Here is a 15,118-nt window from a genome sequence, read left to right as displayed (position 1 = left end):
GAATACAAAAAGCAAAAAAGACAAAAAAAGAAAGTAATATTCCAGCATAAGCAACAGACACCTGCCCCAAAATTAACATTGTAAATAATCCATTTATAATGTTACAACTTTGTTTAAATAATTCACTTAGTTTATAAAAAACAATGTTAATGGTATTTATAGTTTAATTATTTTCCGTTTTTTTTTTTTTTTTTTAGGAAGACTAGCCCTGAGCTAACTACTGCCGATCCTCCTCTTTTTGCTGAGGAAGACTTTATATGTGGGATGCCTACCACAGCATGGCTTTTGCCAAGCAGTGCCATGTCTGCACCCAAGATCTGAACCAGCAAACCCCAGGCCGCCGAGAAGCAGAACATGCACACTTAACTGCTGTGCCACTGGGCCAGCCCCTTTTTTTTTTTAATTTGTTTTTTTTTTTTCCCAAGGAAGATTAGCCCTGAGCTAACTGCTGCCAATCTCCTCTTTTTGCTGAGGAAGACTGGCCCTGAGCTAACATCCGTGCCCATCTTCCTCTGCTTTATATGTGGGACACCTACCACAGCATAGCGTGCCAAGCAGTACCATGTCTGCACCAGGGATCTGAACCGCCGAACCCCAGGCCACCAAAGCAGAACATACACACTTAACCGCTGCACCACCAGGCCAGCCCCTATAGTTCAATTATTTTCAAAAACATATTTTGCAGAAAATTATCTACCTTTTAATAAATAAAAATGGATACGATCCTATTGCCTTTTGCAGGAATTCCAAATATCTAACTCAGAAACACCCACGTATATGAAAGGCTGGACCACTGTGCAGGGGGAAGGGAAGAAGGTAAGAGGTAAGGCAGTAAAACATTCCCAAAACTGCCTATGCCACTGAGTCACAAAGACATAAAGGAGGAAGTAGTAATCCCAAAAGCACCCTTAGCCCCGCGATAGGGATACGCTACATCTGAGATGAAGGCAAGGTCTGAAAGTAACACATTTCCAAGACTGATAAATAAATAGATCCTCATACTGTGGATCATGTTTTCTTACAAAACTATTTTATAAATGATGCCAAGGTTGTTTCCTTTAAAGTCTTTAAGAGCCTAAGTCTTCAAGACAGACCTGCTTCAAATCCCAGTTCCACCACCTTCTACTGTATAACTTTGAGTAGGATATTTTACTCCCAACTCTGTGTCCTCCTCTATAAAATGAGGATAACTCCTATGTCATAACTGTTGTGAGAATTAAATGAAATACTGTATGTAAAGTACTTAGCCTGGGGCATGGCATTTGATAAATGAATTTTTTTTTTCCTGAGGAAGATTAGCCCTGAGCTAACATCTGTTGCCAATCTTCTTTTTTTGCTTGAGGAAGATTAGCCCTGAGCTAACAACTATGCCAATCCTCTTCCACTTTATATGTGGGTAGCCACCACAGCATGGCTGATGAGTGGTGTAGGTCCACACTCGGGATCCGAACCCGCAAACCCAGGCTACCAAAGTGGTGCATGCCAAACTTAACCACTGCGCCATGGGACCAGCACTGATAAATTAATTGTTATAAATTACAAAATAATTCTGAATTTCAGATACATCATAGGTGAAATATAATCCAACTTCTAAGCAGAAACTTAGAGAGCAATTCATTTTAACGGTAGGGTCTTCCTGCATTTATACAGTAGAATCACACAGAGCATGCTTGTATTAATCAAATGTCACCATTCTAATACAAAATATCTCTAGCATACTCAAATAGGAAATATTCTGAGACAGTTTGGGACAGAAATAAGTAACATAAGAGAAAGAAATATAATACCAGAGTTACACAGAAATAATCTGTTTCTAAGGCTTATGTATGCAGATAGAGCTGTTACAAAAAAGTATAGGCCAAGTTGTTTTGGACAGATGGTATAATATTAACAAAGAAAAAAGCAAGGAAGGGACATTTACTGAAACACCTACTATGTGTCAAACACTATACATTTTCTCATATATTTTCCTATTTAAATGCTGTCACATTCCATGGCAATAGATGATCTTCTAACCAAAAACAATAAACAATCTGTTTAAGGAAAGTGCTAGCCTACAGATCCCACAAATTACATTGCACAAAACTCAAAGAACTTACAGCAATCATCCTGAAAATAAATTTTAAAATTTCCATCTTTAACCAGTCTAAATAACCATGGAGCATGCAAAAGGACTCATACCACTGAAAACAGGTAACTTTACTCCACATTTTAAAACAAGAACAGGTGGATTCTAGAACCAAAGACTAAGAGCTTCTAAATTTTAAAAGCAAAGATCAAATAGATGGATCATAGGCTCTTAGGAAAAAAGCAAAAATGTATAGGTTATAGCATTAATTCCTTAAGAACAATCACTAATCATTTTTTAATAATAATATAGTACCTATCAAATAGTAATGTATTAAGGGTCTATCATAGCTACAATAGTTGGTAAAACTTCATTTCTTCAAAACATCTGAAAAACTCTTCCACAGTTACCTTCAGGTCAAAATGGGGAAAAAACTGAGCTAATAAGACTCTACAGTGGGATTTATAGCTGGTTGTACAACTATTAAACTGCTTTTCCCAGGAAGTACCGAATACGGCTTTAAATCAAGACATAAGACCTCTAGTGATAGTCACAGTACTCTGTACCTGGCCCTTCTTATTTTAAAATGTCTTTGATTTCAATGGAACTAAAGAATTTTAAGGTAAATATATGCCCAACTTTAGGTTAATAGAAAAAAATCAAAATTTAAAAGGTTTTGTCAGTCTAAAATTATGCCAAAATTAACAAAATGAAACATAATAAGAATGGTCATTTTCTAAAAATCAACTGCAAAAAAGATAGATTGGATAGGACCTGAATGAGCAACCATTCCTATTGAAATGAGTGAAAATTGAATATGAGCCAACAATAAGACATAAGTGCTTTACAACTCCAAATTAATAATACAAACGACCTCTGTTGAGCAGGATTGGGAGGAGAGAAGTTACCTTCCACATTATTACACTGGAATAATTTTTTTGGAAATAAAAAGTTTCTTTTGAACACTTTTGGGAATATCTGGTTATTAGTCTTGGATGGTAACTCTTCTATTTCTGGTGGCACTTCTTTTATGGGTTCTGAAAGCAGCATTTCAATCACACTGAAATTTATAGTCAATTTAAAAAGAGGCACCAAAAACAATTTTCTGTACATGAATACAAAAGATATAAAGATTAGATGATATTTTAAATAATTAAAACAATGTTAAACCTTTCAAGCATTTTCAAACACCAGATCTATGCTGACTTTATAAATGTTGAAAATTATATTATAGTTAAATGAAAAAAGGTCACGATAATGTCAACAATCTCATTCCAACTACATAGCTATATGTACACTGATAAAGACTGGAAAAGAACATCAAAGAACAGAAATAATTTAGCCTTAAAGTTACTAGATGTTTTAAAAATGACAATAACAGCAACCAAACATTGAGCACTTGCTATGTAGGAGACACTGGGCTAAGGAGTTAGCTTGTTTAATTCGCATAGCCATCCTATGAAAAAAATTATCATTACCATTTTACAGTTAAGTAAACTGAAGATCTGATGGGCAACCTGACCACCTTCTCCTCAGTTAAGGAGTCAGAGACCCAGCTATGTACCTAGTTTTTTTGTTTTGTTTTTTTTTTTAAGATTGGCACCTGGGCTAACAACTGTTGCCAATCTTTTTTATTTTATTTTATTTTATTTATTTATTTTAAGGATTGGCACCTGGGCTAACAACTGTTGCCAATCTTTTTTTTTCGTTCCTGCTTTATCTCCCCAAACCCCCCTGTACGCAGTTGTATATCTTAGTTTCAGGTCCTTCTAGTTGTGGGATGTGAGACGCTGCCTCAACGTAGCCTGACGAGCGGTGCCATGTCCGCGCCCAGGATCTGAACCCCTGGCCGCTGCAGCGGAGCGCGCGAACTTAACCACTCGGCCACGGAGCCAGCCCCTGTACCTAGTTTTGTCTAACTCCATTTCTAAGCCTCTAATCACCACCAACTCCTGAGACTAAGGAATCAGCTATTAAGAATTCCACAAATACTAGCTTTTTCAAAAACAAAACTATAATTTTAAAACTGTGCAGTTGTCAATTGGCATAAGTTCCTAATCAAGATTAGAATTAATATCCTGTAATACCTGCTGTGGTAGACTTTCCAACTCCACCCTTTCCAGAAGCCACAACTATAACTTGTTTGACACCTTCTATTGGTTTCTGCTTTGGAAGTCCTCGGGACATGATTTGTGTTCTTCTTTGTTTTAGGGTCTCACTCTCAGCGCCAGATAACTTGGGAAGAAAAAAAAAAAGCCATCTCCATTATCGTGCTGTAAAAGTAAAAACAGTTTGGAGTTCGTGATCAAGAGGTCTTTCTTTCCTAGTCTAATTCTGCTCATCTCCACTAGCCTTTAGTGCTATTTACCTACTGCTACTGATCACCATGGTAGAGACAGATTGTTTAAGTTGAAATTTATCTGCCAGGATACAATGACGTTAAAAACGGAAAACTCTGCGTGTTTTCCTTCTCCCTATTTTCTAAATAAACCAACACTAAGAAAGCAATGTGCAAGTCACACATCCATATTCTAACCATCTATTTCGTGTCCCTACACGCCTCGGCCTGGTCCTACCGGGGGCCTGCCTGGAAAGTGGGGACGTGCAGCCAACCTGGGTCCCGGTGGGCCGCCAATTGGGCGGGGTCCCACGAGGGACTGAGGGCCCTCATGTCAGGGCACCTGCGACCCTGCCGCCCCAGCATCCGACCCGCCCGCCTCCCCTGGCCTGCAGCACCACGGACCTGGCGCCAACAAACCAACATCTGGCGTCCGCAAAGCGGGGCACAGGCCCTGGCACCACCCCGAAGCGACACCCCATGAAAAAGAAGCAAACGCTGCCAAGACCCCATGGCGCGGAGCGCCGCCCTGAACCCAGCCCGGAAACCGTCGCGGCGGGCGCGGGCTGATGACGTCACGTGGCAACGTTCGGCTTCCTCAACCTAGCAACTAGCCGCCTGAGTTTCTGCAGCCCAGGGGCCCAGCTTGTCGCGGTCTCGTGTCTAGCCAGGTACAAACATTTTACAGCGTTTTACCAAACGGTTGTGAAGCGTTTTCGCAAACCTCATCTCATTTTGTCTTCACAGAAGTCCTGGAGTAGGTAGGTAGGAGACTCTTACTCTATAGAGTCCGCTTTTTATTAGTAAGAAAACAGACTTAGAAAGTTTAGAGCCTTGACCCGACTAAAAAGTAGGAAATGCTCGAACTTGAAAATGACTCCAGGTTTTCTCCCTGCGCAGAATAGAGACGCTTAAACACTGCCACTGTTAATGATTTTCCCTTTTTTTTCGTCCCTGCATCTTTATTGTATTCCCTGATCTACAACAATACTCTGCTTTGTGTTGATATTTACTGCTGTGTTGTTCCCTGAAAGAGAAGTCGGGGTGCTTAGCTAGTCTCGAAAAAGTTTAGGTAAATCAGAAAGCAGGTCTAATGAAGCAAGTTTCGTTCAAGAAGGAACTTCAGTGAGACAAAGCTTGAGGAAGGACGTGGAATTTATCATGGTGGAAGGAAGTATCTCTACATCCAAAACTATGAGAGAGTGAAGGAAATGGCTGTAGGAGAGAAAGCTGGAAAGCTGATACAAGAAGCCAGACGCAGCAAAAGGATCACTTAGGGTGTAGAATGGTTTACCCTCACATTCTCCATAATATTGTCTAAGGTTGGTTTTAACTTCTTTTATTTGGTTCTTATCTATACAGAGTTTGTTATATAATCATTGTTTATTCTCCTCTAATATGATCTTTAATTTCCTTGTCTTTAATACAGGTACAACATATCAACTTCAAAGAATTATTGTAAGGATTCAATGAGATATTACCAGCAAGGTACATTTAATTTGATAAGCCCTGAAAAAAAATCAGTTCCTCGCTTTTTCTCCCCCATCTCACAACCTTATTGTTTCATCAGCTTTGTTTATTCTTACCCTAGGTTTGACTCTTTTAGCTTATTGTTTTATATCACTTTATTATTTTATGATATTCTTCTCAATTATATTAATTTTTAAACATTTATCAGCTCAATTTTAATCAATTGTAAGCCAAAAGAAGCAGAAAACTCTACCATTGTCTTAAACAAGTAGGAATATATTAGCCTTGTAGGAAAAGTCAGGGGTAGACCCTACAGGTCTGATGCAGTGGAACCACTGTGTTATTATGTCCCATATTCATTCTTTTTGTCCCATGATATTGGTGTCCTTATTTTTGTCCCCTCACAGTCATAAGACGGTGGCTGTCCTTCAGGCATCAAGGCTATGTTCTACATAGAAAGAGAGGGGAATGAGAAAGATAAAGAGCTTTCCCTAGTGAGTCTTTGCCTATTTTATTTGGGAAAGGAAACCACATACACATCAGATTGGCTACAACCAGGTCACACAACCACCCTTAGAAGCAAGAGAAGATGAGAAATCAAGCATTTCAATATCTCTTACCTAAAGAGTAGAGAAAAGCAATGGAGAAGGTGATTGGAAATGGATATTGAGTAAGCCAACTCAGTATCTGTCCTAGAGAAGCTATACAAAATTTTCTGGGATTATGGGGAGTGAAGATAGTTAGAGGAAAAGTGAGAACTTAGCTATTCATGTGTTCTTATACCAGATATTGGTAGTTGGAAACCCAATAACATTCTCAACCCCCAGTTTCCTTGCAACCTTCAACTGTAGAGGCTAGAAATCCATATACTCACTTTCCTAGTTTCACTTGCTAACTCTGGACATGGTTCTGCGCATTTACAACATACTTCTGGACAATGTAGTATAATGAAAATTTTCAGGTGGTGCTTCTGAGAAAGCTTTAGTTTTTCTGATAGAGTGGAATATGTTCCACTCTGGTAGTTGGTGCTACTCCTTTTTACCATCTTGACCATGAATGTGACACCTGTAGGTGTGGCAGTCATCTTGTGAACATGACAAGCACAATGGTGACAAACACAATGACAAAAGCCAACAGCTAAGGGTAACGAAGAGGAGGTATGGCAGTTAGACGAATTCTTGGTTGTATAGTTAAGCTGCTATGCGAGTCCTGGCCTGCATCTCCAGGCCTCCTGTTGTATGAGATAATTAATAGTTTAAACCACTGTTGGTGAGGATTTCTGTTATCTAAAGCTAAAATAATCTGTGCATATTACTGTTCCTAAGAAGGAGCCCCATGCATTGTGACTACCCCTCTACTATTCACCCAAGATTGAGCCCCAGTGAGGAGGGAGAACGACAGAGCCTCAGTTTGAGGGATGTGAGAGCAACAGAATCAATGCCACACTCCCAGATAGAATGCAGTGTAGTGGCAGGACCACAGAACAAAAACGGTTGAGTGACGAGTTTAGGCAAACAACCTGAGGCAGCCACATAGGGCTTGCCCCTTGAGATAGGAGAGCTGAGAGAAAGCTGATCCTTAAGAGACCTTAAGGTCAAGAATGAGAGAAGATTGACAACAATCTGCGTGGTTAAATACTTGGCATCTCAATGGATGCCAGCATGGATAAATAAAGACCTTGAGGATTAAATTCACATTGCCATGTGGACATCTGGACAGTACAGAGGCACATCCCTGGTCAAATCTGTATTTAACAAGTTTTTACCACCCTGAGGGAAATTTATAAATAACTACTGAGCAAAACAAAGAGGATTCTTTTGAATGTCTCCTAACTATGTATAAAATAATACTTTGTATCATTTTCTAGAAAGGAAGTATTTGTATGTACTGGATTATCCCCACTCCCATCAGAAAAAACAAAATGATCCTCCTTAGGTGACCAAGAACTCGCTGAAAGTTCAGATTCCCACACAGACAAGGAGCCTGCCTCGTTCCCTGTCCATAAGCCTCACTGACTGCCTCAGTGTCGGCTGAGAACAAGCTTCAGTCCTTTGCTCAGCTCACTAAGGAAGAGCAGGGTGGCGTGGACAGTTTCCTGCCTCTGTTGAGTATACTAAATAAAACTCAGAAACTAGTGCCATTTCCTTCAATTTAAGATTATTGTCCCCACCTGAACCTCTCATCCTGCCCAAAGAGCTCACTCAGATGAAAACCTTACCCCATCCATGGCCTTGTCTAAATGACAAACTCGTTCATTGACCCTACTTTGCCCCGCAGTGTAATTTGTTCCCAAATCTCTCTGCTCATGACTAAGCATGAAACTCTCTTATCTACATCTAATACATTTTCACATTAAAATATAGAGTAGTTCTGCCTAGGCGAACAGCTTCCCACTGAGCCAGCCTCTGTAGGAAACTTGGTCTAGGAAGTTTGTGGATTTTCCCCTATCAAAGACTTTGCTGGCCTTTCAGTCCCTTAGCTCACATAAACTAGTGCTGTCGAAGAAGCTCCCCATTCCTATAAAAAAAATTCCATAAAGCAATTGTATATATATTCTTAGACTAGATAAGCTTCTGAGAATATATCTCCAAATGACTAAAAATCTCCCTCTAGGGTGAGACAGGATAGGTCCCTAAATGCCAATATCCAAAGCTGGATAAATCAAGGGTGATTTGACATTTGAATTTCTGATTTATAAGATTGAACTGAATCCTTGGCCAAAGGTCATCGGGCTTGTGTCATAGCTGAGTATTTAATTTTTAAAGCTTCAAAGAAGATCCCATCCTGAAATAGAATCCACACAATCAGAATTTAGAAAAAGTATTTGTCACCCAAGGCAAATACTTTCTACACACGGGACCTTAGCATTCCCATGCTTTTGCTTTTTTATTTCATTTAAGTAAATGAATTAAATACCAAACCTGTCTGCTTTCAGCCAAATCTTTGCTACCCTGCAATTCTATCCTAGAGATTAAAAGACATAAGTTTCTACAAGGCTTTGCTAAAACCTTACCTCATTCTGTATTCAGAAGAGAATTTTCCTGTGCACTTTAGGGAACATTCCAAGGACAATGACAAAGCAGAGCCCCATCAAGATACCAAACTTTCACTTCAGCTAATGTGAAGTTCTATTTTCTTCAGGGAAAAGGAAATAATGTAGATTTCTGTCTGTTTTATCAAAATGTGAGGATGTCCTTTATAATCACATGATTTACATAGTGTCTTAGTCTACTTCGTGTTCTGGTACCAAATCTTGTCGATTCATTTATTAACCTTTTCTATGTAGAATTTATTAACCTTACATATAAATATTATACATGATATGTCATAAATATTGCAGGCGCAAAATCTGTTCAGTCCATTTATATTTGTGAAGAACTCCTACCAGATCCCTGTAATCTCTCGAAAAACATCTATATTCTGACTTATAGTGATACAGTGCAAATGCCAACATTAAGGGTTATTATAATATGAATTTGCTCTAGGGTAGACCAGCAAATTGAAAAGTAGAAAGTTTATCTCTGTCTTCAGCCTTCCACGTGGCTCTTAAGCTACTTGGAGAGCTCCAATCCATACCAACCAACCTTACAGGTAGTATTTGGGTCCATTTTCCACGGCATCATATTCTGCAGCTTAAAAATAAAAATAAAATAAGATTTTCCTGACCACTTATGACTCAGGCTAATGAACTTACTCTCATTCCTATTAGAGGCCATCCACTAACCATAACTCAATAATCCAAAAGCTATTGAAGTGATAGTTACTAATCTCTTGCATCTTAGGCTTTCCTAGTCTTTGTTAGTCTTCAAAAGAGATAAAAATGTTTTTGCATAGGAAATGTTCATTTTAGGCATAATTGTTCTGAGTAGTTTAATAGCTGGTGTTTTGACTTGGTTAGGAATGCAGAGAGCTTCTTTAATTACCTGATGAAGTTTTGTATATTGCTCAAAATCAACGACCTTGTTAGATTAATGCCACACAATCTCTTTTGCAAATTTCTCATCATGTGCAAAAATTACTATTTTTTTAACCAAGGCTATTTTTGTGGGGGAACATGCTGGCAATGTGCTGTTGAGAATGCCATTTTTAATAGATATCAGTTACCAGAACAACAAAATCAACACCCTAGGCTGATGAAATGCACCATTTGCTTGTGAAATGTGTATATATATGTGAGATTGTATTTTTCTCTAACACTTTTCTGAAGTGCAACTCTTTACCACTTTTCCAGGGTCTGATATAAGGCCATTTCATTCCATAGCGGACAGTACTGGAGAAAGAGCAGAATAGTGGAAGAAGAAAGTAATGTGCTTAGTAGTTTACACTTAGTAGTTTGTGATACTATATAGCTAACTGGAAATTTTATTAAGCCATTCCCACCAATTCCTTCTGGACTATAGAATTAATTGAACATGGTTTCTTAGTGGGTATCTCTCTCTTTGTAGCATATGTCATATGTCAAATTAATCGTTCTTTTCCAACAGACTCTAAGATGACCCAAAATGATCCTTGTCTCTTGATATTCCCACCCTTGTGTAATCCCCCCCTCCTTGAGTGTGAGCAGGACCTGTAACTTGCTTCTAACCAATAGCATGCAACAAAGGTGATAGCAGGTCACTTCTGTGGTTACATTGCATACAATTATAACTTCTGGCTTTGTAGGAGGCCTCCTGGCTTGCTTTGATGAAGCCCTGCCATGTTGTGAACTGCCTATGGAACAGGCCACGTGGCAAGGAGCAGCTGACAGCCAACAAAGAACCAAGGCCCTCAGTCCAACAGCCTGCAAGGAGCTAAATTCCACCACCAACCACATGAGATCAGAAGTGGATCCTTCCCAGCTGAGCTTTCAAATGAGACCCCAGCCCTGGCTGACCCCTTGCTGCAGCCTCATGAGAGACCATAACGCAAAGGACTCAGTTAAATTGCACCGAGATTCCTGACCCACAGAAATTGTGAGATAATAAATGTGTGTTGTTTTAAGCCATCAAGTTTGTGGTAATTGGTTATGGAGCACTAGATATCTAATAGTAACCCAGATTTTAATAAGAATATTGTCAAAGTGTCAAGGTATTGTTTCTTGTAGGCAACTCCTTTTTTTTAATTGAGATATAATTGACATATAACAGCAATTCTTTTTCTGCCATATGAAAAAATATGCATATTTTGTTAAGAAATTAAATCCTTTGTGTATTTAAACCTTTGTTGAGAGTTATTAAATGTTATTATTTGAGTACTAATAATACATTACTTGTATAATATTAATTATCGAACCCCGTAAAATAACATTATAATATTACGTGCTAGAGAATAGGAATGTGGAGGCGGTGGATTGAAGATTCTCTTTGCTTCACAAACCAAATTCTGTTTTTCTTGCTAACAGTTGAACCCACCCTTAGTAACTGAACCCATTTCTTAGTGGAGAAAAATTAGACAGTAGTACAGTCCTACTGTTCTGCTCTTCTCTCAATGATCAAATAGTTTTCTCTTCAGTTATGTAAGAAACTAGAGTTGCAGCTCCATTCTCTGTCTGCATTAGCAGGTCATCATCATTCTTCAATAATGTAATTAATCTGGATACAAATATGAGGAATGCAATTTTTTTGTACTTAATGTATAAATACAAAGTAATGCAAACAAGAATTTTCCAGTGACACTCTAAATAACAGCTAACTGCATAGTTGTAAATCAGCCTGGTTAATTCAGTCCATATGGAGCATCCAGTTAATCATACTGCACACATACCCCGCAGTTATCCACACCCCAGGGAAAATATAATGATGCCTATTAGAGTCTTTGGAGACAACCCAAGTGAATGCTGCAGAGAATTCTGCAGAATTTATTCCTAAAAACACCTTCATAGAATCTCCATTGAGCCATAATCTGTACAATTCTTATTATTTACTGAATCTTATATCTGAAAGATTTTTAAAGCATTTTCACATTCATTATCCTGTTCAGGTTTCAAAACTGCCATGAGGTTGGCAGGGAAGTTATTATCAGTTCCATTTTTTGATAGGGAAATGAGGAGTCAGAGAAGTTAGTTTATTTGCTTTAGGGCAAATTGTTGAAAGCAAAATGGAAATACAGATCTCTCATTACATTTACAGAAATATTGTTGAAAAAACAAAATTACATTTGGACCAGCTGTCATAGGAGAGGCACCTGGGCAAAATAGCACCACCTCTGCAGGAAGAAATCTAGATTCCTACTCGACTACTTAATTCAGTAGGCATTTCCATCTCTAAGCTTCTCATGTAAACTTAGGCTTCATCTGCTTTAGTTAAAGGTAATTTATTTCGGAGACCTATAAACATGCTTAATTGCCTTCTCTTGAACTACATTGAAATCACATTTTAATTTATAAGATATTCAGATTTTAATTAAAATATCGTTTGTGTTCCAATTATAATAGTTTATAATCCCTTTGCTCTTTGCAATCCCATCATTCCTTAAAATTCTGTCTCAAAGTCTACTCCTTCCATAAAGCCTTCCATAAAGCCTTCTCTAATGATTCAGGTATTGATCTTCACCTTCCTTAACAGTTTATTTAAACAGCACGAATTTAAGGTGCAATTTGATTGGTTTCATTTTGTACATTTAAGTTAGCAAAGCTAGCCTGTTTCAGGTCTCTCTGATATAGCCTGCTTTCAGTGTCAGTTCAATATTGCCGTAACACAGCCAGGTTTATTTAAATGAGGCACAATATTACTTCTACCTGCATGCATAGCACTTAATCCTAAATTCTCTTCAATTTGGAACATTATTACATATTGCCTTTTGCTGTTTTCTATTTGTGTCTTCCCTTACACAGGACTCTGTAGTATTTGAGGACCAGAGCTACATCGTAATGATAATTTATATCACCTGTACATAGCCGAGTGCCAGGCACACAGCAGGGGCTCGGGAGTCACTGACTGGTTACCTATTATGACAGCAATGCATAGTGGGAATGTCAGTGGAGTGAAGAGCTTGGAAAGCCAGGAATCTTGCCAGAACTCTGCTACTAACTAGCTATATGATCTTAGACAAGTAATTAAACTCTATTTCTCCAAATACAACATGAAGAAATTAACCTACATAATCCACAGATTCATCTTCCAAGCTCATATTGAATTAAAATAAGAACTGAAGAGAACAAAGTTGTGTGGCTTCACTTTTCCTAAAATAATTTTGAAAAAATCAACGTAAAATAGTTTAGAGATGCTGCAGAGCAGCAAAAGCACAAGGTTTATTGCCTTCCTTAAATAGGACATAAATCAAAGAATTACATAGGAATTTTTCACATTTAACATTGTCAGTTCATCTTGGAAATGGTTTCTATTCTGTCTTTTGGAGCCTAGTTTCTTGACTTTTCATCCTCCAGAGAGTCTGCAACTCTAACCTCAGGTTCTGCCAAATAAGTTATTGTCCAAAGTCCCTTCTGAGTAAACAATACAAAATGAAAGAAACACAATACAAAACGAGAGAAACATAGGCTCTCTTCTGGCCTAGATCATAGAAAACTGATCAGACTCTGCTTTCCTTCTTGATGAAGTATTAAAATTTATCAGCCTAGGGGCCAGCCTGATGGTGCAGCAGTTAAGTTCACACATTCCACTTCGGCGGCCCGGGGTTCACTGGTTCAGATCCCAGGTGCAGACATGGCACCGCTTGACAAGCCATGCTGTGGCAGGCGTCCCACATATAAAGTAGAGGAAGATGAACACGGATGTTAGCTCAGGGCCAGTCTTCCTCAGCAAAAAGAGGAGGATTAGCAGTAGATGTTAGCTCAGGGCTAATCTGCCTAAAAAAAAAAAAAAATCAGCCTATATAGACATCCATTCATAAAAATCTCAAATTAAAAATATCAAACATTTTGAGGCCAGCCTGGTGGCATTGTGGTTAAGTTCGCACACTCCACTTCAGCAGCCCAGGATTCACAGGTTCAGATTCCTGGGACGGACCTAGCACCACTCGTCAAGCCATGCTGTGGCAGCATCCCACATAAAACAGAGGAAGTCTGGCACAGATGTTAGCTCAGCGACAATCTTCCTCAAGCAAAAACAGGAAGATTGGCAACAGATGTCAGCTCAGGGCCAATCTTCCTCACACACACAAAAAAAATCAAACATTTCTTTCATCATATCTAAGATCTGTAGATTTAACAAAATTCCAGTCATAATGATGAGGATTTTTAGGCTGCTTAATTTTAAAACAGTTTATGATGAGGATTTTTAGGCTGGTTACTTTTAAAACTACAGATAAGAAGCAGGCTCCGAGGAGTGGAATTTGTTTGCCCTTTGATCAGAGACAATTGCATTTGTGAAGGAAATCTCCATGCCTCCCTCTCTGCGCCAGGAGGAAGGGGGGATGGCTTTATCTCTGGAAACTCTTAATGGGGAAGGCAAGAACTTAAGTTGTTTACTGTCTGGCAACCTCATGTAACTGACCCCCCACCCCAAAATCCTCCTTTGTCTTTAGCTGAAGATAATATTTGAGCGGTAACTTCTGCCATTTACGTAATCCGGTTTGATTCTTATCTAAAAGTTGTGGGACCGCCCCATGGCCGGACCCTACCGGCACTGGTACCATTTTAACTTTTTTTTCCTTTGTCTTGTAAAGAGATGACTCACATACCTATGCCTTAAATTTAGCCCTAACCCTCAACTCGGGGCAGCAGCAGGAGCTCTGACTGCCCGTGGGTCCTGTCCCCACGCACCAGCTCTGCCTGCCCATGGGTCCTGTCCCCATGCTATTCCACACTATTCTCTAAATAAAAGAGCACTACTGCCAGATCTTGAGAGTCTAAGAAATCTTTCTTTCGACTCCTCGGCTCACCAACCCCGCATCAATAATCCCAACAATTAACAAGCTGACTAAAATTTATATGGAAATTTAAAGGACCCAAAATATCCAAAACAATCTTGAAAAATAACAAAATAGGAGGACTCACATTCCTGACTTTAAGACTTTCAATAAAACTGTAGTAATCAAAACAGTATAGGAATGGTATGAGGCTCAACAGATACATCAATGAAAGAGAACAGAAAGGTGCCAAAGCACCCAATCAGGAAAGTCTTTTCAACAATGGTACTCAAATAACCCTGATGCCCACTCCACACCATCCAGGTAGATCATAAACCCAAACATAAAAATCATGACTTAGTGATGAGGATTTTTAGGCTGCTTAATTTTAAAATGGCTTATGATGAGGATTTTTAGGCTGGTTAGTTTTAAAACTACAGATGAGATTCAGGCTCCAA

The 15,118-nt window shown here is 38.9% G+C and overlaps 1 protein-coding gene across 5 annotated transcripts in view; it reads right to left on the bottom strand.

Moving 5' to 3' along the window:
• The window catches only part of NUBPL (NUBP iron-sulfur cluster assembly factor, mitochondrial), a 252,602-nt gene extending 247,622 nt beyond the window's left edge, over positions 1 to 4,980 (bottom strand). The window contains exons 1-2 of one of the 5 annotated variants that reach the window (XR_011501541.1): positions 4,812 to 4,979; positions 4,156 to 4,303 (exon numbers count right to left, since the gene is read on the bottom strand). Coding sequence is in view for 3 of the 5 variants with exons in the window: in XM_044765455.2 (XP_044621390.1) it covers positions 4,156 to 4,303; positions 4,812 to 4,919 (256 nt within the window). In the remaining 2 variants the exon portion in view is untranslated. Of the gene's footprint in view, positions 1 to 4,155; positions 4,304 to 4,811 lie in introns of all 5 variants that reach the window. The other 4 variants (XR_011501542.1, XM_044765455.2, XM_014857201.3 and 1 more) reach the window with 4 other exon arrangements.
• Positions 4,981 to 15,118: the final 10,138 nt, after the last annotated feature.

This window comes from Equus asinus, chromosome 2 (genome assembly GCF_041296235.1).
Source record: "Equus asinus isolate D_3611 breed Donkey chromosome 2, EquAss-T2T_v2, whole genome shotgun sequence".
Classification (NCBI taxonomy): Eukaryota; Metazoa; Chordata; class Mammalia; order Perissodactyla; family Equidae; genus Equus; species Equus asinus.
This window is presented reverse-complemented; position numbering and strand designations above follow the sequence as displayed.